This window comes from Notamacropus eugenii, chromosome 4, assembly GCF_028372415.1.
Source record: "Notamacropus eugenii isolate mMacEug1 chromosome 4, mMacEug1.pri_v2, whole genome shotgun sequence".
Lineage (NCBI taxonomy): Eukaryota > Metazoa > Chordata > Mammalia > Diprotodontia > Macropodidae > Notamacropus > Notamacropus eugenii.
In genome coordinates, this window is record NC_092875.1 from 152,540,611 (window position 1) to 152,564,870 (window position 24,260).

The 24,260-nt window shown below is 36.1% G+C and overlaps 1 protein-coding gene across 20 annotated transcripts in view; it reads right to left on the bottom strand.

Moving 5' to 3' along the window:
• VPS13B (vacuolar protein sorting 13 homolog B) overlaps positions 1 to 24,260 on the bottom strand; it is a 1,048,068-nt gene that overhangs the window by 717,959 nt on the left and 305,849 nt on the right. The window contains exon 20 of one of the 20 annotated variants that reach the window (XM_072606881.1): positions 20,737 to 20,822. The exons of the other annotated variants lie outside the window; for them this stretch is intronic. Within the exon in view, the coding sequence (XP_072462982.1) occupies positions 20,737 to 20,822 (86 nt within the window). The remainder of the gene's footprint in view (positions 1 to 20,736; positions 20,823 to 24,260) is intronic. 20 annotated transcript variants of the gene reach the window in all.

Genomic DNA, 24,260 nt, shown 5'->3' on the forward strand with positions numbered 1-24,260 from the left:
CAACACAAACTGAAACTTCACTTTATCATAGTGATGTCATTTTGGTCCTCTCTGGAAATGAAGGACAACAACCAACCAACCAATTAAACTAAAAATAAGTTTAATCTAAAAACTCTAAAATCTAAAAAAGGAACTCACATTTCCCCTTAAACTTTGCCCCCGTCTATCTTCCCCAGTGCTGTAGAGGGCATTCTCCCAGTTTCTCAGGCTCAAAGCCTATGAGTCATCCTTGACTCTTCACTCTTTCAAATCACCCCATATCCAATCTTCTCTTAAGGCCGGGTGACTTTGCTTTTGCAACATCTCTTGAACCCTCCCCCTTTTCTTCTCTGATATTGCCACTACTTTAGTGCAGGCACCCATCACCTCACAAATGGATTATAAACAAGTGGTTTGCTTTTGCCTCCAGAACCAAAATTAAATGCTCTCCTTCAAATTGAAAGACCTTCATAATTTAGCTCCCTTTTGCTTTCTAGTCCTCATATCTTGGGGCAGCTAGATGGAATGGTGGGTTGAGTGCAGGACATGGAGTCAAGAAGACTCATCTTCCATCTGGCCTTAGACACTTACTGGATTTATGACCCACAGCAAGTAACTTAAGCCTGTTTGTCTCAGTTTCCACATCTATAAAATGAGCTGGAAAAGGAAATGGCAAACCCCTCCAGTATCTCTGCCAAGAAAAGCCCAAAAGGGGTCATGAAGAGTTGACCATAACTGAAATGACTGAACAACTTCTTATATCTTACTCCTTTAAACCATACTCTTTGATCCAGTGACACTGGCCTCTTGGCTCTTCCACAAACAAAACACTCAATCTCTGTTCTCTCAAGACAACTTGAGTAAAAGAGGAGTGCAATCCAAGACAGGAAGCCTCCCAGCAAGCCTACAGCTACTCCCACCTCAGCAAACCAGTGGCAAATCCTGAGCCCCAATGCAGTGGAACAGGCAAACACCAATATTAGGAACCCCCAAGTGCCTCTGCATGTCCAGGAGAACAGGAAGAATACAGTTCTGAGAACCTCCTGAACTTCAACATACTCCTGGGTAAACAAGCATTCTCCAGAGACCAGACCTCCATGTGCTTTAGTATAGCCCCTGGAAAACAGGAAACATCCAGTGGCCACACTGCCTCCTGCTTCAGTGTAGCCCTAGGGAAAAGGAGAAACACTCCTACTGGTATCAGCTCACTCTACACACTACCACTACAACACCTGGTAAGCTGTCATACCCTTAGAAGCTCCCCAATTCCTCAGCATAGCACCAGACATGAGGGTACCCCATGGGCCTCAGGGCAACATCACTGCAGCACCAGGTAAAGAGCCAGGGCCTAAAGTCTCTGGCACAAAGAGTCTGAGATAGTGCCCCTTCAACCTCTGCAGCAGAGCGCAAATTTAAAAGGGAAAATGCCTTTAAAAAAAAAAAAAAGATGGACAAAAAAACAATCAAAAAAGTCTGACCAAGAAAAGTATTATGGTGACAGGGAATATCAAGACACAAACTCAGAACAGGACAACAACTGTCAAAACAGCTGTGGGCAAAACTCAAAAGAAAAATGGGAAGTGATCTCAAGCCCAGAAAGAACTCATAGAAGAACTAAAAGGGGGCTTAAAAATAACATGAGAGGTAAAAGCAAAATTGGGAAAAGAAATAACAATGATAGAAGAGAATTATGGAAAAAAGTGTCAAAAGCTTAAAAAAAGAAAATAACTGTTTAAAAAGTAGAGGTGGCCAAATAGAAAAGGAGATAAAAAATCAACTGAAGAAAACAACTCCTTAAAGACTACAATTGACCAAATGAAAAAGAAAGTACAAAAGCTAATTAAGGTAAACAACTCCTTAAACGTTTGACTTTGGAAAGTGCAAGCTAATGAATCTATGTGACATCAAGAATCAATCAAACAAATTCAAAAGAATGAAAAAGTAGAAGAAAATGTAAAATATCTCATGAGAAAAAGAAATGACCTGGAAAACAGATCCAGGAGAAACAATATCAGAATCACTGGACTACCTGAAAGTCATAACCAAAAGAAGGTGGTAGACAACATCTTTCAAGAAATTATCAAGGAAAACTGCCTTGATGTCTTGGGAACCGGAGGGCAAAACAGCAACTGAAAAAATCCACTAATCACCTCAGGAAAGAGATTCCAAAATAAAAATTCCAAGGTGCATTATAGGCAAATTTCAGAACTATCAGATCAAGAAAACAATATGGCAAGTGGCCAAAAAGAAACAATTCAAATATTAGGGAGCCACAATCAGGATTACGTAGGACTTGTCAGTTGCAGCATAAAAACATCAGAAGTCATGATCAAAAAAAGATCCTAGACATCATTTTTCATGAAATTATCAAGGAAAACTGCCCTGATATTCTAGAACCAGAGGGCAAAATAAATATTGAAAGAATCCACAGATCACCTTCTGAAAGAGATTCAAAAAGAGAAACTCCTAGGAACATTATAGCCAAATTCCAGAATTCCCAGGTCAAGGAGAAAATACTGCAAGCAGTCAGAAAGAAACAGCTTGAGTACTGTGGAAATACAATCAGGGTAACACAGGATCTGGCAGCTTCTACATTAAGGGATTGAAGGGCTTGGAATATGATATCACAGAAGTCAAAGGAACTGGGATTAAAACCAAGAATCACCTATCCAGCAAAACTGAGTATAATACTTCAGGGGAAAAAATGGTCATTCAATGAAATAGAGGACTGTCAAGCATTCTTGATGAAAAGACCAGAGCTGAATAGAAAATTTGACTTTCAAACACATGAATGAAGAAAAGCATGAAAAGGTAAACAGGAAAGAGAAAACATGAAGGACTTTCTAAAGTTGAACTGTTTGCATTCCTACATGGAAAGATAGTATTTGTAACTCTTGAGACTTTTCTCAGTATTTGGGTAGTTGGAGGGATTACACACACACACACACACACACACACACACACACACACGTAGACAGAGAACATAAGGTGAGTGAATAAGAAGGGATGATACCTAAAAATTAAAATAAAATTGAGGGGTGAGAGAGGAATATATTGGGAGGAGAAAGGAAGAAATGGAATGGGGTAAATTATTAGCATCAAGGAGGCAAGAAAAAGCTTCTTCAGTGGAGGCGAAAAGGGAGGATGTAAGAGGGAAAGAGAAGCTTACTCTCTTCACATCTGGCTTGAGGGAATGACATGCTCACTCAGTTTTGTATGAAAGCATATCTTGCACTAGAGAAGGGTAGGAGAGAAGGGGACAAGTGGGGTGCGGGGGGATGATAGAAGGAAGGGCAAATAGGAGAAGGGAGTAATCAGAAGTAAACACTTTTGGGGAGGGAAAAGGTGAAAAGAAGAGAATAAATGGGGGGCAGGATAGGATGGAGGAAAATATAGTTAAGTCTTACACAACATGACTATTATGGAAGTCTTTTGCAAAATTACACTTATAAAGACTATATTGAATTGTTTGCCTTCTCAGTGGGGACAGGTGGGGAGGGAGGAAAGGAGAGAAGTTGAAATTCAAAGTATTAGGAATGATTGTTGACAATTATTTTTGCATACATCTGGAAAATAAGAAATACAGGTAATGGGGTATAGAAACCTATCTTGCCCTACAAGAAAAGAGAGAAGAAGTGGATAAGGCAAGGGAGGGGTGTGATTGAAAGGAGGGCATATTGATGGAAGGGGTAATCAGAATGCAAGGTGTTATGGAATGGGGGGCGGGGAGAGATGGGGAGAAAATTTGGAACTTAAAATTTTGTGGAAATGAATATGAAAAATAAATAAATAAACATTAAAAGTAAAAAAAAAAAAAAAGGATCAGAAGTCATGGAACATGATACTCCAGAAAGCAAAGGAACTAGGACTACAACCAAAAAATTACTTGCCTGGTGAAATTAAGCATTAATATATCTAGGAGAAAAAAATGTTCATTCAATGAAGAAGGATTTCAAACTTTCATAAGGAGATGACCACAATTAAAACAAAAATTTGATCTCCAATAACAAGACCCAAGAGAATCAAAAACAGGTAAAAAGGGAAAAGAAACCAAAAGGGATTCAATAGAGTTAACCAGTATATATCCTGACATAGGCAGACAATACTTATAATTTTTAAAAATCATATCACTAATAATACAGCTAGAAGGAATACACATAGAGAGTACAGATATAAGGTGAATATTAGAGAATGATATAAAAAAATTAAGAGGTGAGAAAGAGGAGTACACTATGTATAGAAGAAAAGGGAAGGTGGGATGGGGTAAATTACTTCACATGAAGAAGAGTGAAAAGCCTACTACACTGGAGGGGAAGATGGGAGGGTGGGTAATGGGCATCATTTGACCCTTACTCTCTTCAGTATTAGTTCAAAGAGGGAATAATATAAAAAATCAGTTCAATATAGATATCTATCTTACCTGACAGGGAATTGGAGGGAAGGAGATTAAGTAAGGAGTGGAGTGGGGAATGACAAAAGGGAGGAAAGATCAAGGGAGGTGACAGATGGAAGCAAAACACTGTGAGGAGGGAAAAGGTGAAAGGAAAGAGAAGACAGACAGGAGGAAGAATAGGATGGAGGAAAATACAGAGGCAGTAATCATAATTGTGAATGCAAATTGAATGAACTTTCCCATAAAATGGAAGTGGACAGCAGGGTGGATCAAAACTTAGAATCCTGCAATATGTTGTTTACAAGAAACACACTTATAGAGACAGATACAGAGTAAAGGGATGGGGCTGGGGCAGAATCTATTACACTTTAGCTGAAATAAAAAAAAAAAAAAAAGCAGGAATAACAATCCTGATCTCAGACAAAGTAAAAGCAAAAAAATAGACCTAACTAAAAGAGATAAGGAAGGAAATTACATTTTGCTAAAAGGTACCATAGACGATAAAGTAATATCAATCTAAAATACATATGCATCTAGTGGTATAATATCCAAATTCTTAAAGGAGAAGTTAAGCAAGTTACAGGAAGAAACAGACACCCAAAATATACTAGTGGGGGACCTCGACTGTTCCCTCTCAAAAATAGATAAATCCAACCAAAAATAAACAAGAAAGAAACTAAGGAGGTAAACAGAATATTAGAAAATTTAGATATGACAGATCTTAGGAGAAAACTGAATGGGAAGAAAAAGGAATACACATTTTTCTCAGCAGCACATGGCACACAGACAAAAACTGACCAGGTAATAGAGCATAAAAACCTCAAAATCAAATGTAGAAAGACAGAAGTACTAAACGTATTACTTTCAGATCATCATGAAATAAAGACTACATTCAACAGGAAGCAGTAGAAAGATAGTTTAAAATTTAATTGGAAACTAAATAATCTAACCCTAAAAAAAGTGAATTATAGAACAAATCACAGAAATAAGTGATAATTTCATTAAAGAGAATGACAAAAATGAGAAATCATACCAAAATTTATGGGATGCAGACAAAAGCAGTCTTAGTGGAAAACTTATTTCTCTAAATTCTTATGTCAACAAAATAAAAATAGAACAGACAATGAATTGGACAAGCAACTAAAAAAGCTTAAAAAAAAGAATAAATTAAAAATTCCCAATTGAGCACCAAATTAGAAATCTTGAAAATCAAAAGAGCACTTAATAAGACTCAAAGTAAAAAAAAAAAATAAAAAACACTACTGAGCTAATAACTAAGTCTAGGAGCTGGTTTAAAAAAGTGATAAACCATTGATTAATTTCAGATATAAAAAAAAGAAGAAAACCAAATGTTCAGTATCCAAAAAAAAAAAAAAGTGAAATCAGCACCAATGAAGAAAAAATTAAAGCAATCATTAAGAAATATTTTGCCCAATTATATGCCAATAAGTCTGATAATCTGAGCAAAACAGATATTTATGAAACCATATATTACCTAGATTAAAAGAAAAGGAAATAGAACGCCTAAACAACCCCATCTTAGAAAACAAGCCATTAATGAACTCCCTAGCAAAACTTCCCCAGAGCCAGAGGGGTTCAAGTGTGAATTGTACCAAACATTCAAAGAACAATTAATTACAATACAATATAAATTATTTGGAAAAAAAAGCAAAAAAGGAATCCTACTAAAACTCCTTTTAAGATACAAATATGGTGCTGACACTTAAGCCAGGAAGAGCTAAAACAGAGAAAGAAAATTATAGACTAATTTTTCTAATAAACATCAATGCAAAAATTTTGAAAAAAGTACCAGCAAGGCAATTACAGCAATATATCACAAGGACTATACACTATGATCAAGTGGGATTTATAGAGGACTGCAGAGTTGGTTCAATATTAGAAAAACTATCAATATAACTGAGCAAATCAAAAACAAAACCAAGAGAAATAATATAGTTATCTCAATAGAAAAAGGTTTTGACAAAACACAGCATCCAATTCCTATTAAAAACAATAGAAAGCATAGGGATAAAGGGAGTGTTCCTTAAAATGATAAGTGGCTATCTTATCTAAAACTATCAGCAAACATATTTAATGGGGAAAGGGTAAAAGCCTTCCCAATAAGATCAAGAGTGAAGGAAAGATGCCCATTATCGCCACTATTATTCAATATTGTGCTAGAAATGTTAGCTATAGCAATAAGAGAAGAAAAAGAAGCATTAAAATTAGAATAGGAAATGAGGAAACAAAACTATCACTCTTTGCAGATGATATGATGGTATACTTAGAAAACTCTAGAGAATCATCTAAAACACTACCTGAAATTACCTTAAATAACTTTAACCAAAGTTGCAGGATATAAGATAAACTCAGGCAAATCATCAGCATTTCTTTATAAGACCAACAAAACTCAGCAGCAAGATACAGAAAGACAAATTTCATTTAAAAGAACTGTAAACAATATAAAACACTTGGGAATCTACCTGCCAAGACAAACCTAGGAACTATATGAACACAGTTAAAAAATACTTTTCATACAAATAACATCAGAGCTAATAACTGGAAAAATATGATGTGGCTCATGAGCAATGTAATAAAATAGTCAATATGATAAAATAGTCAACATTAAAAAAATGACAATTCTGCCTAAATTAATTAACTTATTCAGCACCATACCAACAACCAAACTACCAAAAACTTATTTGATAGAGCTAGAAAAAATAACAAAATGCATATCAAAGAACAAAAGTTCAAGAATATCAAGGGAACTAAGGGAAAAAAATACAAAGGAAGGTGGCATAGCAATACCAGATCTCAAACTAAATTATAAGATAATAATCATCAAAACCATCTGATTCTGATTAAGAAATAGAGTGGTGAATGAGAGGAATAAGATTAGTTACAAAAGATCATAGGACTGAATGATCATAGTAACTTAGTATTTGATAAACCCAAAGACTGGAACTTTTGGGATAAGAACTCATTATCAGACAAAAACTGCTGCTAAAACTGGAAAATAACAGGACACAAATTGGATACAGACCAACATCTCACACTGCATATGAAGATAAGGTCAAAATGGGTGCATGATTTAGAGATAAAGAGTGACATCATAAGGAAATGAGAAGAGCAAGGAGGAGTCTATTTGTCAGATCTAAGGGAAGGGAAGACTTTAAATAAGTGACAGAGAGCCATTATGAAATGTAAAAGTGATCATTTTGATTATGTTAAATTAAAAAAAAAACTTCTGGACAAACAAAACCAATGCAACCAAGATTGGAAGGAAGGCAGGAAGATGGGAAACAATCTTTTCAACAAGTGAGTCAAATTTATAAGAATGCAAACATTTCCCCAATTGATAAATGGTCAAATGTTATGAACAGGCAGTATTCAAAGAACTCAAATCTCTCTATAGGCATAAGAAGAAGTGCTCTAAATCACTTCTGATTACAGAAATGCTAATTGAAACAATTCTGAGGTACCACCTCACACCTATCAGAGAAGCTAATATGACAAAAAGATGAAAAATGATAAATGTTGGAGAAGATGCAGGAAAATTGGAACATTAATGCATTGTTGCTGGAGTTGTGGGCTGATTTAATCATTCTGGAGAGCAATTTGGAACTATACCCAAAGGGCTATAAAACCGTGTATATCCTTTGATCCAGCAATACCACTACTAGGTCTATATGCTAAGAAGATCATGAAAAAGGGGAAAGGACTTATTATGTCCAAAAATATTCATAGTATCCCTTTTTGTGGTGAAAAAATATTGGCATCTGAGGAGATGCCCATGCAACTGGGGAATGGCTGAACAAGCTGTAGGATATGAATGTAATGGAATACTATTACACAATAAGAAATGATTAACAAGCAGATTTCAGAAAAACCTGGAAAGACTTGTACAAACTCATACAAAGTGAAATGAGCAGAACTAGGAAAATATTGCACACAGTATCAGCAATATTGTGTGATGATCTACTATGAAAGACTCAGCACTTCTCAGCAACAATGATCTAAGACAAATGCAAAGGACTCATGAGGAAAAATGCATCGAGTTAAAGAACTGATAGACTGAATAAAAGTATACTTTTTCACTTTATTCTTGTGTTTTTTTTTTCTGATCTATTTCTTCTTTCACAATTGTGACTAATATGGAAATATGTTTCACAGGATAGCACATGTATAACCTATATAAAACTGCCTACCATTTTAGAAAGAGAGGAAAGAAGAGAGTAAAATTTGGAACACAAAATCTTGTAAAAAAAAAAAAAAAGAATGTTTTTATTTTTTTTTCCCCACAACGGGTTTGCCACCAAAACACAGGTGTTGTGAACAATCATCACTAAATAGCCACAAAAATGGGCAAAGAAAAGACTCAGATTAACACTGTCATCATTAGATGTGCAGACTCTGGCAAGTCCACCACTGATGGCCAACTCATCTACAAATGTGGTGGAATTGATAAGAGAACCATTAAGAAGTTCAAGAAGGAGATTGCTGAGATGGAAAAGGGCTCCTTCAAATATGCCTGGGTCTTGGATGAACTGAAGGGTGAACGTGAGAATAGTATCACTACTGATATCTCCCTGTGGAAATTTCAGACCAACAAGTACTATGTGACCATTATTGATGCTCCAGGACACAGAGACTTTATCAAAAACATGATTACAGGCACATCTCAGTCTGACTGTGCTGTCCTGATTGTTACTGCTAGTGTTGGTGAATTTGAAGCTGGTATCTCAAAAATGGGCAGATCCATGAGCATGCCCTTCTGGCCTACACACTAGGTGTAAAACAACTGATTGTTGGTGTGAACAAAATGGATTCCACTGAGCCCCGCTACAGCCAGAAGAGATATGAGGAAATTGTCAAGGAATTTAGTACCTACATTAAGAAAATTGGCTACAATCCTAATACAGTAGCTTTTGTGTCAAATGCAGGTTGGAAGGGTAACAACATGCTGGAGTAAAGCTCCAATATGCCTTGGTTCAAGGGATGGAAAGTCATTCATAAGGATGGGAATGCTAATGGAATTACACTGCTTGAAGCTTTGGATTGCATCCCACCACCAACGCATCCAACTAACCAGCCCCTTCATCTACCCCCCAAGATGTCTACAAGATTAGTAGCATTGGTACTGTACCTGTTGACCAAGTGGAAACTGGTGTTCTAAAGCCAGGCATGGTGGTCACTGTTGCCCCATTTAATGCTACAACTGAAGTAAAAATTTTGTTGAAACGCACCATGAAACTTTGAGTGAGGGTCTTACAGGAGATAATGTTGATTTCAATGTCAAGCACATGTCTGTCAAAGATGTCCACTGTGGAATTGTGGTTGGTAATAGCAAGAATGATTCACCTATGGAAGCAATGGTTTCACCGTACAGGTTATTAGCCTGAACTATCCAGGCCAAATTAGTCCTGGCTATGCACTTGTTCTGGATTGTCACACTACTTACAAATTTGCTGAACTGAAGGAGAAGATTGATCATCATTCTGGCAAGAAACTGGAAGATGGCCCTAAATTCCTGAAATCTGGTGACATTGCCATCGATGACATGTGTGTGGAGAGCTTCTCTGATTATCCTCCTCTAGGTTGTTTTCCTGTTTGTGATATGAGGCAGACTGTGGTAGTTGGTGTCATCAAGGCAGTTGACAAGAAGGCTCCTGGAGCTGGCAAGGTCACAAAATCTACCCAGAAGTCTAAACGAGTGTTCTGTACAACACTTGCCACCCCAATCTTAATCAGTGGTAGAAGCACAGTCTCAGAACTGTTTATCTCAATTGGTCATTTAAGCTTAATAGTAAAAGACTGATAAATGATTAAATGCACCATAAAAGTTTCAGAAGGATAGAAATGTTTTTGTGGACCATTTGTTTTGTGGCAGTTTTAAGTTATTAGTTTTTAAAATAAGTAATTTTTAAATGGAAACTTGACCAAAAATTTGTCACAGAATTTTGAGACCATTAAAAAAAAGTTTAATGGGGGAAAAATTGATGTTAAAAACTGTCTTGATATATCAGATTAGCTAACATGATAAAACAGGAAAATAATAAATAAATGTTGGCGAATATGTGGGAAAATTGGAACAGTAGTGCATTATTAGTGGAATTGTGAACTGATCCAAACTTTCTGGAGAGGAATTCAGAACTATGCACAAACGGCTATAAAAAGGTACACTGCCCTTTCACCCTGCAAAACCACTTCTAGGTCTGTATTCCAGAGATCATAAAATGGCAAAAGGATACACATGTACAAAAATATTTATAGCAGCTCTTTTCATGGAAACTGGGGGGATACTCATCAAGAGGGGAATGGTTGAACAAGCTGTAGTATATGAATGTAATGGAATACTATTGGGCTATAAGAAATGATAAGCAAGTGAACTTCAGAAAAACCTGGAAAGACTTATATGAACTGATGCTGAGTGAAGTGAGCAGAATCAGGAGAACATTATACACAGTAAGAAAAAAACTGCACGCAATGACTAACTTTGATAGACAGTCCTTCTCAGTAATGCAAGGATCTAAGACAATTTCAAAAGAATCATGATGGAAAATGCTGTCCAAATCCAGAAAAAGAACTATAGATTGAAGCCTACTACTTGCTCTCTCTGTTTTGTTTCTTCTTTCTCATGGTTCCTCCCACTAATTCTTCTTTAAAATATGACTCATGTGAAAACATGTTTAATATGAATGTATATGTAGAGCTTATATCAAACTGCACTGCGTGTTGGGAAAAAAAAGAAGGGGGAAAATTTAGAACTCAAAATCTTAAATAAATTAATTAGTAAATAATTTATATTCATAAAATTTACATTTTATAAATGTTTTGCAGACTTCTCAAAGTTTTAATTTACACTCACTTACCTTTTCACTTTTGTTTCAAATTCAATCAGGGTTCACCACCATCTCAAAAAGCTATATATACTTACACACATTTACATAAGTACACACACACAGAAAGTATATTCATTCCTGAGCTACCTATAGATTACTCATTTAAACTCAGGTACTACATCCCCCTTCTATATCATCTCTTTGTGCAACTGGCCACATGCTAAATTGTTAGCTGATAGAGATGGTGGTGATGATGAATTATAATCTTTAGTACTGACATATTTTCGAAGTGTTAACTACCCTTTGTTAACCTACACAAGAGCCCTTGAGGGGGAGGTCATCACTGTGGCTTTCACTTAAAAGATTAAGAAGCAATCATGAAAATATCAAGTGATTTATCAAAGGAAAACTCAAGTAGAGCATCCACAGGGAGGATCAAATTTAAAAATGTCTGCCTTAGTATATATCTTTAGTCTGAAAAGGACATTTCCCCCAAACATGACAGTATCTTCAAAGCTGTTATGAGGTGAATTATATGTATTTTACCAGAAAATCATTGAGAAATCTATTCTGGATAAGACATTTGTAAGAGAGTAAATGGAAAATAAATGCAAGTAGTGAATTTATCTGCAATGTTTCAAAAAATAAATTTCAGAGTCCATTTATGAAATAAGACTATAGAAGAAACAGAGATACCTCCATGAACCCATCGTATGTACAAAACGACAGAAGTAGTAGGGACAGAAAGGTAGAATAAGATCCTTAAAGTGAAGAGGCACGCTTTATATTTACTTGTTTAATAACAATAATATATTAATTTCCAGATGCAAAATGTTTAATATCTGGAATACTCTATTTAATTTCCAAAGATACAGTTTTTCAAACTATATGCTCTACAGGATGTTTGACATACTTAAGCAAAGTACATTTTTTCAAACACAACTTAATTTTGACTTTTTATTTTATATATTTTAAAATAAACTCTAAACAGAGTCTTTGAAGTTAAAAACTTTGAGATTTAAGAATTTAGGCAATAATCATTAAAGTAGTCATTGAAGTTGGTCAGTAATTAAATTGATCACATCTCCCTGAAGGCCAAAAACCTAGTAGCTGACAACATAGCTCAACATTTTCCAGCTGCTTAGAGTAAATCCTTTAGACATTTGGATGCATGCATGCATCTTATTTTCCCAGGATTTCAAAGTCCACATGCAGGCTGCTGTTCAGCTATTATAAATGAGTAATTCAAGTAGGGCATGACTGCTTCTTGTATTAACCTGATAAAGATGTTTCACTCCATATGCATCAACAGTTGTGTTAAGTCATCCCTTTCACAGGCTGAGTGAAGCTTACTTCTGTCATGCTTTGTTAACAATTAATCAAATTTTTTAAAAAACATTATTAACTTTGGCACTTATTTTTAAGGATAAAAATAAAATTATGATTAATAATTAACTCCAAACAGATGAATTATATATTAATAACACATATTTATGTTAAAATTAGTGCTGAAGACTGACAGTAGTATCTTTCATATTCTATAGTTATTTCATCCACTGAAAATATTTTGTAATGAATTTTCACATATTTAAATTGAGATTAACTTTTCACATTTTAAAATTAAGATGTTTTTCTTAGCGATGAATAAATGTTAAAATAACAAGGAATTTTATGACAGATGTTTCCTCCAGAAGCCTGGGCACATTTTAGACAGATTTTTACCTTCTCTGACTCACTGTCCTTATCTATATTAACTCGAAACTTCCTATCTGACCCTACCCCACATATTGTCACCAACTTCCCTATTAAGCACCCACCATATGAGGCTTAAAGCATGAACATGTCAAATTAAAGAACAACTGATTCCAGCTGAATACAAGCTCTTCGGGGCAGGGACACCTTTTATTTTTGTCTTTATTTCTGTAGCAACTAGAGAAACAGCATGATGTGGCAGATGCTCAATGCCGATGCTCCTGTGACCCTGAGCAAATCACAAAACCTTTCTGTATTCTACACAATGGATAAGACTATAAATTGCAGAAAAAAGTACTTGATAGAAGAATGGGTAGATGTAATATTCAGTAATCATTTTAAAATATCTGCTGATTCTCATTTCCAGAAGGTAAGAAAGAAAAAAAAAAGACAGAGCTTAAATTCTTCTATAAATTCTATAAATACTTCTTTAAAATTATTTTTAAAAGTACCTTTTCATTGTTAGCTTTTGTTTTTATATCACCTCCATTTGACCCAACCCTCATAATAAAAAGATCTTTTAAACAGTAACAAAGTTCTACAAAATTAACATATTTTTACAAAATTTTTAAATATGCAATATTCTTATTTTTTCAAAGAAATGGGGGGAACTGTCTCTGAATTTATTTTAGGGAATCAAGCTTGCTCATTACAAATACAAATATTCATACACATATTAAGTTTTTGTTTGTACAAGCACTTCTGGAGCACCCAGTAGTAATACTGGAGAATATAAGAGAAAGGTTTCTTCTTTGCATTTATTACATTCTACCTTGTATTATAATTACTTGTACACAAATTATGTGGCCCTGATAAGGCTGGAAACATCTTGAGGCAAGGAATGTCATTTATCATCTTTGTATTTCCAATACGTAGGCACAGGGTTGGGTAACCTACCACAGGTTCCCCATTACTGGTCTAGCACAATGCCATGAGCACAGTATGCACTTTTTAAAAGCTTTTCAGAAATGAATAAAAGTCTAATTGTATCTTTGCCCTCTAGAAGGTTATACTGAGGAAGGAAGGAAGGAAGGAAGGAAGGAAGGAAGGAAGGAAGGAAGGAAGGAAGGAAGGAAGGAAGGAGAGAAGGAAGGGAGGAAGGGAGGGAGGAAATCACCATGTATTAGTGCCAACTATGTGCCAGGCATCAACATGAAATATTTAAATTACAATAGAATAAAGTAAATGCCACATAAGAGTGGCAAAATTAATAATTACAGGCAATAAGGAAGAAAAAACACTATCATTGTTACAAGGGTTTTGGGGTTTTTTTTGCAAATAATAATAGGTAGCAATTATATAGATAGCTTTGAGTTCTGCAAAGCACTTTATAAGTATTATTTCATTTGATCCAGACAATAGTCCTATGAGGTAGATACTATTAGTATCCTTATTTTACATATGAATTGAGGCTAAGGAAGGTTAAATAACTTGTCCCCTGCCATCCAGCTGTTGTTGTTTGTCCTTCATGCTCAAGAGAACGAAAATAACATCACTCTGTTGGGGTCAAGGTATAGTATGTCAGACTGTGGCTGATTATCAATACAAGCTCAGAATCCTCCACCACAAGTTGGGCAGAAGTAGTCCATATGAACATCTGGAGTGGAAACATATCTAAATTTGCACATCTCTCATTTCTTTTGAGCTACTGCAATTCTGCTTTGCTGACAGAGAAGAGTGCCTTCTTTGATTTGGGCACACCATTCTGGACAATCCCAGGTCAGTGGCTCCCATGTCTCACAATTGATTCTGAAGTTCTTCAGGAAGACCTTGAGAGTATCCTTCTATCTCTTCGGCTGACCTCTATGTGAACCCCTGCCTTGTGTGAGTTCTCTGTAAAATACTCTTTTTGGCAAATGTACATTTGGCATTCAAACAATGTGGCCAGCCCACTAGGGCTGTGCTCTCTGAAGTAGAGTTTGAATGCTTGGCAATTCAGTTGGAGAAAGGATCTCACTGTCTGCCACCTTGTCTTACAGGGGATCTTCAGAATCTTCCTAAGACAATTCAAATGAAAGCAATTCAGTTTCCTGGCATGGTGCAGGTTAGACTGTCCAGGTTTCACAGGCATACAACAATGAGGTCAGCACAATGACTCTGTAGACCCTCAGTTTGGCAGTCAGTCTAATACCTCCCATACTTCCTTCAGAGCCTCCCAATCACTGAGGTAGCTCTGGCAATGCATGTGTCAACCACATCATCCATGCGTACATCCCTGGAAAGTATACTGCCAAGATAAGTTTTTTTCCAAACTTCAAATATTCACAGTATTCAAAATTTCCCCTCTGTGTAACCAATGGTTCCATATATGCATGAGGCAGGATCTGAACTTAGATTCAGCATTCTAATCACTACTAGCTAGGCCAGCTAGTTGCCTAAGATTCAGTGATTTAAGAAGTTGATACAGATTTTCAAAATGAGGAGTCTGTATACATAATGAAGTTCATTAATACCCCTTCCCAGAATGGAAAATCAATAACTGACAAATATCTATTTTTATCCCAATCTACAACCAAAACATATCAGCACTTCTGTTGTTGTTTTTCTTGTTGTTCAGTCATTCAGTCATGTCATACTCTCTGACTCCATGGACCAACTGTTCATAGTTTTCTTGGCAAAGATATTGGATTGGTTTACCATTTCTTTCTCTAGCTTTGGGCAGGGGTTAAGTGACTTGTCTAGGGTCACAGAGCTTGTATTTGCAGTCAAATCTGAACTCCAACCTTTCTAATTCCAGACCCACTGTTCTGTAAACTCTGCACCACCCAACTTCCCCATCAGTACTTTTACTAGCAGGTTATTTTTAGCACGATTTTTATTGGAATACCAAAAGAAAGAAAATCCATAAAAACCACTAAAATGTTGGGCCAATGCAATAAGAAGGGTCTGGTGTTTCTTCCTCCTGGATTCTAAGGCATTTTCAATATTCTGGTTATCACTGTTATCCAAAGATTAATATGTTCTCATCTAAGACATCAAATAAAAAAGCTCTCCATTCCTCACCAGCAGCAAGCTGATTTCTCAGTGCTCATGTGTAAAATTTCAATGTTCCACAAAGACTTGCTGGTTTTTGTATTAAGGCTGAATCATATAATCATCATTATGACTGTTTTAAAAAGGCTCTTATCCATGAAGAGGCAAATAAAGCTAAACAAAGCACTAACTGCATAGAAGCTTCCTTCATCTAGCACTAGCTTCAGTGACATTTGTTGTGGCTGTTCCAGACCTATGATTTCATAGGTTTAGGAAATTCCCATTGTAAGATGGTTACTCCACTGATATAGATCAACAACAGTTCTGTAACCTATAGGATCAGAGTATCACAGATTTAGAGATGAAAGGGACTTTTGAGATCACCTTCTTTAACCTCATTATTTTATATTTGAGGAAACTGAGACCCAAATAAATGAAGTGCTTAGCATAGTGCCTAGCACACAACAGACACTTACTAAATGCCGACTGATTGACTGACTGAAGTAACATGTTCAAAGGTTACATAGTAGAAAAGTCAGGGTTTGAACCTGATTATGGATTCAACACTTTTCATTGCACCATAATCTCACATACTTTTGCTTGAGGTACTGAGAAATTAAGTTACTGTTTGGGGTCACACAATTAATATGTGTAAGAGGCAGAGTTTGAACCAAAGCTGTATTTCTAAAAATATGCTTTGTTGTACTGTAAAAAAGAGAAGCATAAAAAAGGGTAGTTTTGAATATGTTACTACCTGATTTATAATTTAATTGAGGCTTGCTTCCAGTCCCTGCCTTCTCTAATCCATTTCTACACAGCTGCCAAACAATCACTCTAAAACACAGAGTACACCATGTTACTTTCCTGCTCAAAAAATTTCCATAGCTATCTACTCACTGCCTGTAAGAGAAAAAAGAAAATGTTTAACATAGAAACTAAAGTCCTCCATTTTCTGTCTTAAAACTATCTTTCCAGTATTATTTCACATTATTCTCCCTTATACAGAATACATTCTGGCCAAACTGAACTACCAGCTTCTTGTACTAGACATTTCATCTCTCATCTCTATAAATTTGAGTTAGCCTATTTTTCAGGGTGTTATTTTCTTCAGCATTTTTTTGGGTCTCCTTTAGCAGAGTGCTGATCTGCTGTTCATACTTTGCTTGCATGTCTTTGATTGCTCTTCCCAGTTTTTCCTCCAGTCCTCTAACATAATTTTCAAAATTTTCTGAGCTCTTTTTGAGCTTTTCCATGGTCTGAGCCCATTGAGTGGGCTGGGATGCAGAAGCCCTGACTTCCGTGTCTTTCCCTGATGGTGAGCACCGCTCTTCCTCATCAGAAAGGAGGGGAGGAGAAACCTGCTCACCAAGAAAGTAACCCTCTATAGTCTTGGTTTTTTTCCCTTTTCTGGGCATTTTTCCAGCCAGTGACTTGACCTCTGAATATTCTCCTCACACCCACCTCCCCTCAGGATCCTCCCAGCCAGCGCTTGGGGTCTGAGACTCAAATGCTGCTTCCCAGCCTCAGGGCTTTGGGTGGGGGCAGGGCTGCTATTCAGTGTGAGATCAAGTTCAGCTGCCCGGGTGGGGGCAGGGCCGCCTCACGGGCTCAGTTCCCTCAGGGGGTTTATACAGAGACCTTCAACAATGGATCCGGGCTCCTGCCTGCTTGGGGAGCCCTGGTCTGCTCCCACCTCCATTGGTGCCTCCCGAGGGGGGCTGAGTCATGGGGGCTCCCCACTCCCCTCTCGACCCGCCGAAGAGAGCCTCTCACCAACCCTTGTCACCTGTGGGTGGAGGGACCCACGCGGCTGCTAGAGATTCTGTCCCTGAAGCCCGCTCGGATCTGCTCCTCTCAGCGCTGGGTGGTCAACGCAGGGCTGGGCTCAGTTCCGTGTCCACAGAGCGAAGAACCTTTTGCGAGAGGTTTTCAGGCTCTCTGGAACAGAAATCACGTCCGCTCCACTGTTCTGTGGCTTCTCCTGCCTCCTTGCTCCTTTATTGGCAGCTCTTTTCTACAGATATTTCATGGGCTGTGGGTTCAGAGCTAGCGTAATTGTGTGTTTCTACTCTGCCATCTTGGCTCCACCCCCATCTCTATAAATTTGAACAAGTTGTATTCTATGCCTGAAGTGGCAGATAAAAGATATTGGATAAGTGCTTTCTGACTGATCTAACTGGAATGTTAGATTCCTCATATTCACTTCTCAGAATTTTTCTTCAAGAATCAATTCAGATGTCACCTCCATGACAAGTCTCAGTTCCACCCGTTTTTAAAATACTACCTCCTCAAACAATCTTGTACTTACTTATTTGGATACATATTGCTTTCTCTCAGTAGAATTTAAGTTCTTTGAAGGCAGGTCCTGCCAAACTGGAAAGGATTCATTATGAACTGTGTGAACATTGCCCAAGAAAAGACAGCCAATTTTGGAGAGCCTTATCACTAGAAGGGTGATCACTCACCTAGGGATAAATTTCCAGAGGTATAAGGTGATTAGCAGGTATACCAATTGATGAAGACTATCTACTAAGTCATGGGGCAGTGATTTTGATAATGTTGTGGGGAAGAATACCCAAACCAATGAAAGCAATGATCTTTTGAAGCATTAATTCAATGACTCATCACATAATACTGAACAAAATATATTAGTGAACTACATTTCAAAGATACAATGCACGATACTTCGTCACACTACTGAACTCAAACTCAGTTCTGATGCTACTGCCTGTTTGTTTGTTTTTTAAAGAAATAGAGAAGAGGAGAGCAGTCATAAGAGAAACATTCTATAACAAGGTCAAAGGAAAGAGAGACAATAACTTCTCTTAATTTACCCTGGATCTTCATTTCTAAGAACAAATGTGTACAACACCAGCAGATACGTGACTTTTTCAAAAGCATGCTGCTACACATTATTTATGAGTACATTTCCCAAAGATAAAGAAATGTATTTCAAAAAAATAAAGAACAAAAACACTACATGAATAGAACTTGATACTGAGGCATGAATAAAGAGAGTTGAATTCTAGTCCTAACTTTGCCACTAACTACTCGGACAATCTTGGGCAAACTACTTAGCTGTAAAATGCAACAGCTGAAAGAGATGATTTCAAAGCTAATTATCAACTCTACAGTTCTATATTAACCAATTATACTATATGGCAGCTTTTTAACAGAATGTAATTAAATGTTAATTACAGACACAAGCCATCTTACAGACATTCCCTTACAGACTTATGAAAGGGTGGTTAGGGGTATTTTTTCCTTTCCAATTTCTTTCACTGGCAGATGACAGTTAACTTAAGCAACAACTTTCTTCACATCCTCAGGGACTATGTGTCACCCAAACTTCTGTTATAGGATTAATTCAAAATTAGTTCATTTCCTTAGATGTTCATCCTCCTTGACACCCTACTTCTTCTAAACTCCTCTCTTGCCCTCAGGAAAATTCTTAACCCTCTCTCTGATTGGAAGCATAAAATAAAATAAAATGGACCATAATTATGACAAATAAGAAGAATTTTGCTAGTGATATACTTGTATCAAAGAAAAGGACAGTATAAATTTTGAATGCATTTGACATAAAGAACCAACTTCAAAAACCCAATAAAACTCCCAGTTCCTTTCATACTTTCCACAGAAGCCTACAATTACCTTCTCTATCCTAATCAAATAGCATGCAGAAATCCAAAATTCCTATGAAATTTTATTCTTCTAATTACTCATATTGCAACAAAAGTTATTTGATATTTTTCTTTGCAAATTTATAGTATTTTAACTACACTGTGAGTTAGATTTTTTGTAAACTGGTTGGAGAATCTAATCACCATTTAAAATTGGTTCTATGGAAAACAAGTGAGGAACAAGCAACCTATTTACAAATTAACTTTTGGAATGCAACCTACTTGTAAGTTAGAGAATGCCAGTTTTCTAGCATCCCAGATAGCTGAACACTAACAGAGAACTTTAACTGGATTCTCCAAAGAACATTTGAATTAAAATTGTTTAAAACAAAAGGGGGAAGAGGGAATTTAATCAAAGGTTTCAAGTAGAGTTCATCACTGGAAATAAAACTGTTTAAAGAAGAATGCAAATTATCCTATTCTTAAAACCCTCTGGTATGCTATCCAGATGCACACTAAGATCCCAGATCATCTTTTAAAAAGGCCTTGTAGACTCCCTGGCTTCAGAAGCCCACATGTGCACTCCCAGTTTCAATTTGGTTCGCATAGTCAAGGCCATGTCAGAAATAGCAGAATAAGTCTTACTTTTTAAGCTAAATAATGATTTCATAGGACCTCTGTGAAAAAAAACTTTTAAAAGACAGATTTAACGATATATTTCATGAATGTTAGTGTAGACTCTCTCAAGACTCAAAGCAACTAATCAAATATTTTAGATCAGATATTTTAAAACTGATTAAATCTGATTAGAATATATATGAGATAGGATATCTAGAACATTTTTCAAAAAGATCCAAAAAAGTTTGATAAGAAAAGAGACTTAAAACACATTAGTTAGTAAAATAACAAAGAAACGAGAGAGTATGTGGGGGGGGGGGGGGAGTAGGAAAATTCATCAAGTTACTAAGTCTCAGTTTGGTTTTTTTTTTATGCAGCAAAACAGAGAAAATTTAATCTGGAATATTACACATATTGGCAAGGCACCAGGATGACCAATCGTGAAGAAAACAAAGACTGGTATGGACTAAAAGGTCAAATTAAAGTGAAGGGTCGAAGCAATTCTATAATGCAATATTCCAGGCCAGAAACGGTGAAGCCAAAACTCTGTATTGACCATTTAATGACACTGCTTCTGCAAGTATGCCCTCTGCTGGCGACCATGTTTCTCTTTTCCCACTGGTCTGCATCTTGTCATCTGGACTTACTAAAAAAGATAGGTCACCTTCAAGCAGCTATGGCAGTAACCTTTTCAGAAAATCTTAACAAAAACTATTAATGGCAAAATTGACTTCAGCGTCAGCTTCCTATAGTGACAAAAGCAGGTGAAGTAGAAATCAGGATGTCTATTTAACCACTTAGGGTTTTATTTGTGACTGAACAAAACAACTTTTTTTTCTGATTCTGTTTCCTCAAACATACAATGAAAGGGTTACCATCTAGCTGTACAGTTTTATGTCTGATTCTGAGGCTCCAAGTCTTTGGAAGATCCTAAATGCAAAGTCAACAATTCAAGAGTTAGTGGGCAAACAACAAAAAGGCACCTCAGAGGAAACACATGTTCAAGCATAAAGAGCTCAAGGAATGACAGGAAGAGAAGACTGACAGTAGAAAGGACAGGGAGGGTTAAAGTGGCCTTACAAGCTGGTGTTGTTCAGTTAGTTAGAGACAAGACCTATGATTAACAGTAGAGGATGTTCCTCTACTAAGGTAGATCAGTGCCCATCCTACAAAGTAGTCTTAAATAGTTACTTGAGACACTATGTGTTAAGTGACTTGCCTGCGTGTCAGATGCCAAATCTGAACCTGGATAAACTCCTAGGCAAGTTCCCTATCCCCTATGCCACCGCACCTCTCCAAAAAGCTGAGAAATGGAACAAAATTACAAAATTATTTTTTTCAATATTTAAACCTGGCAAATTAAAATGACTACTGTAATCAGTTTAAATTCACTCTAATTGTGGTCACTTATCGTTTAGTGAAAGTACCTACTAAACAAATCACTTTCTGCCTAGAAAATTCCTTCAACTTTTGTTCCCTCATTTAAAATCCTCTACTATCTTCTTTAATAGGCTCTATTAGAAATTAAAAGTTTATCAAATGGCCTCCTTCAAACTGGACAGTATGATGCCAGTAGATATACTTGGTGAAGGAAGGAGAGGAAAAGGGAGGGGAGGTATTAAGATTAGACTGAAAGCAAAGCCCATCCCCTAAAAATTCAAACGGCTTTTAATAATTCAGCACTCTAGCCAAAAATCTCTCTCCTCTGGGCTAGGTCAAAAACATAGCTATATAGGCTGAAAACCTGGAAACTATTATAATGCTATGATAACCTGGCCTCACAAACAACTCATAAGGAGGTTGGGAAAAATAGCAAAAATAACTCACTTAGAGACATTTAAAACGTCCCAAAATGTAAAAGAAATTGAGACCATAATGATAACATTACCCTTAAATGTAATAACCTACTTGAAGAAGTTAGAAAATCTTTCCTACACTTTGTTTTGTTGTGTGTGTGTGTGTGTGTGTGTGTGGGGGGGGGTATTTCTTGTTTTGTATCAGAATCTCAAAAATGCTTTTTATTGTACTAGATTACTTAATGCTCAGAAACCGCTTCAAGAACCCTGACACTGTGCTGTACACAGGGGCCCTACCCTCCAAGCCACAGAGCCAAGTCATGTCAGTTAAAAGGTTGGGACTCTGCTTTTAGTTCACTGCCAAAGCTCTTCAGGCCTGGGACACTTTCCAGAGAGACAATGAAGTCACTTCCTCTTGCCTGCCTAGTCCTGATTCTTAGTTCCTTCCCTTGCTACTAACTAGAGAAGGATTAACCTTTAAAAGGTGAGCTTGACCCTGGAGCTGTAGCCGAGTATATACCCCTATGTTCAGAGCTGCCCACCCACAGTGATTCCCGTGTTACGCATCAGATTAGAGTACTGCTAGAAAGTCAGCTGAAAGGCTCAGGAAACACCCCAAAATAAAAGCAGGCAAAAGGGTCTCAAGCAAATACCTAATTTATCAAAAGCTCTACAACAGGAAAATAGTAAGTAGAGATTACCAACTTCTAGTTAAAGAAATAAGAGAGGAAAAACATGGAATGGAACCAGGAGGATCAGGAAATCGAGATAATTTTCTGTTCAGACAAAGAAATTAAGCTGGTCCATCAAAGTCATGTTCAGCTGTGAAATACTAGCATATATTAATTACAAATATAAATGACAATAAGCAGATGGACAAGATGTTAGTAATAATTGTCTATTCTTAAAATGATAATGATGATAGCCAGCAATCACGTAGTGCTTTAAGGTTTGCAAAGCACTTTACTTTTATCCTGACAATAACCCTGGGTTGCTGGTGGTGCTGTTATCATCCTCATCTTACAAATGAGGAAATGAAAGCAGGTTAAATGACTTGATCAGGTCACACAGCTAACACATGTTGAAGTCTGGATTTGAACTCAGATCTTCCTGACCCAGTACCAGTACTCTACGTGGAAATTATTTTAAAATTATGTATATATTTATTTTTAACATTCTTTTTAAAAATTTTGAGTTTCAAATTCTCTCCCTCTCTCCCATCCCTCCCCTAGCCATTGAGAAGGCAAGCAATGTTAATAATTATACATCTACATGGAAATTTTAAATTATATTCCTTTAAAAATACATAATTTTGATCATTACATTTCAAAACTGCATTAAAGTAAACATTTTGAGAGACTCTAAAAATTACTTTGTACTAGCAAAAGTTTGTTCTATCAAATATTCAAAACAAATGTCATTAGTTGTTAAAATTGTTTGAAGTTTTTATTGGCAATATTGTTAGAAGATACTATTTGTTAGATGTTTGTTGGGTTTTTTTTTTAAAGATATTCTGTGGATTATAATGGATTTAGGTTTTTTAAGCCACTATCTTAAGTAACAAAAATACAGTACAGGCAGATTTCTTCTTATTTACAAATCAAATGCTATTACATCATGTAACATTTAAGATCCATTTTAACTTTCAACAGTAACAGATTTTTTAAACAAACATAAAATCTTGATTTTTCTATACAAATGAGAATTTTAAAAATATAAACATATTTAAAAGAGTAAACAGTTTAAAGATAATATCCTTAAAAAGTTAAAACAAAAGGAATTCTAGCAATGGCCCATTTTCAAAAAAGTAATTAAAGAATTCAGACATTCAAATAAATATAAAAGTAACTTTTATTTTATTTCAAATGTTCTTTAGAAAATGCTAAAACATATAAAAAGATCCTACAAATAATTTTTTCTTCAAGCATTTATAGAATATGAAAAAAAAAGTTTTTCATGCTCTTTGTAACTTAGAAATATTTTGTTCTATTTATTATAGGAAAATCTGTATCTGCAATCTATTCACCCAAAAAATGCAATCTGGGAATATTTTAGATTGACTTCATTTTCCTTATACTTGTCTATATTTCTTAGTGTATTTACTTTGCATCTATTATTTCTCTAAGAGACAAAGAATAAAGTAGATTTCGAAAGTAATTAGTAGGCTAACAACATTCTCTGCTAAAATGCAGTTTTCAAAAGACCGTGTCCTGGCAACTATCATAATCCTTTTGAAATTGTTCATATTAAGATTAAAGATCACTTTGTTCCTATATTCCCACAA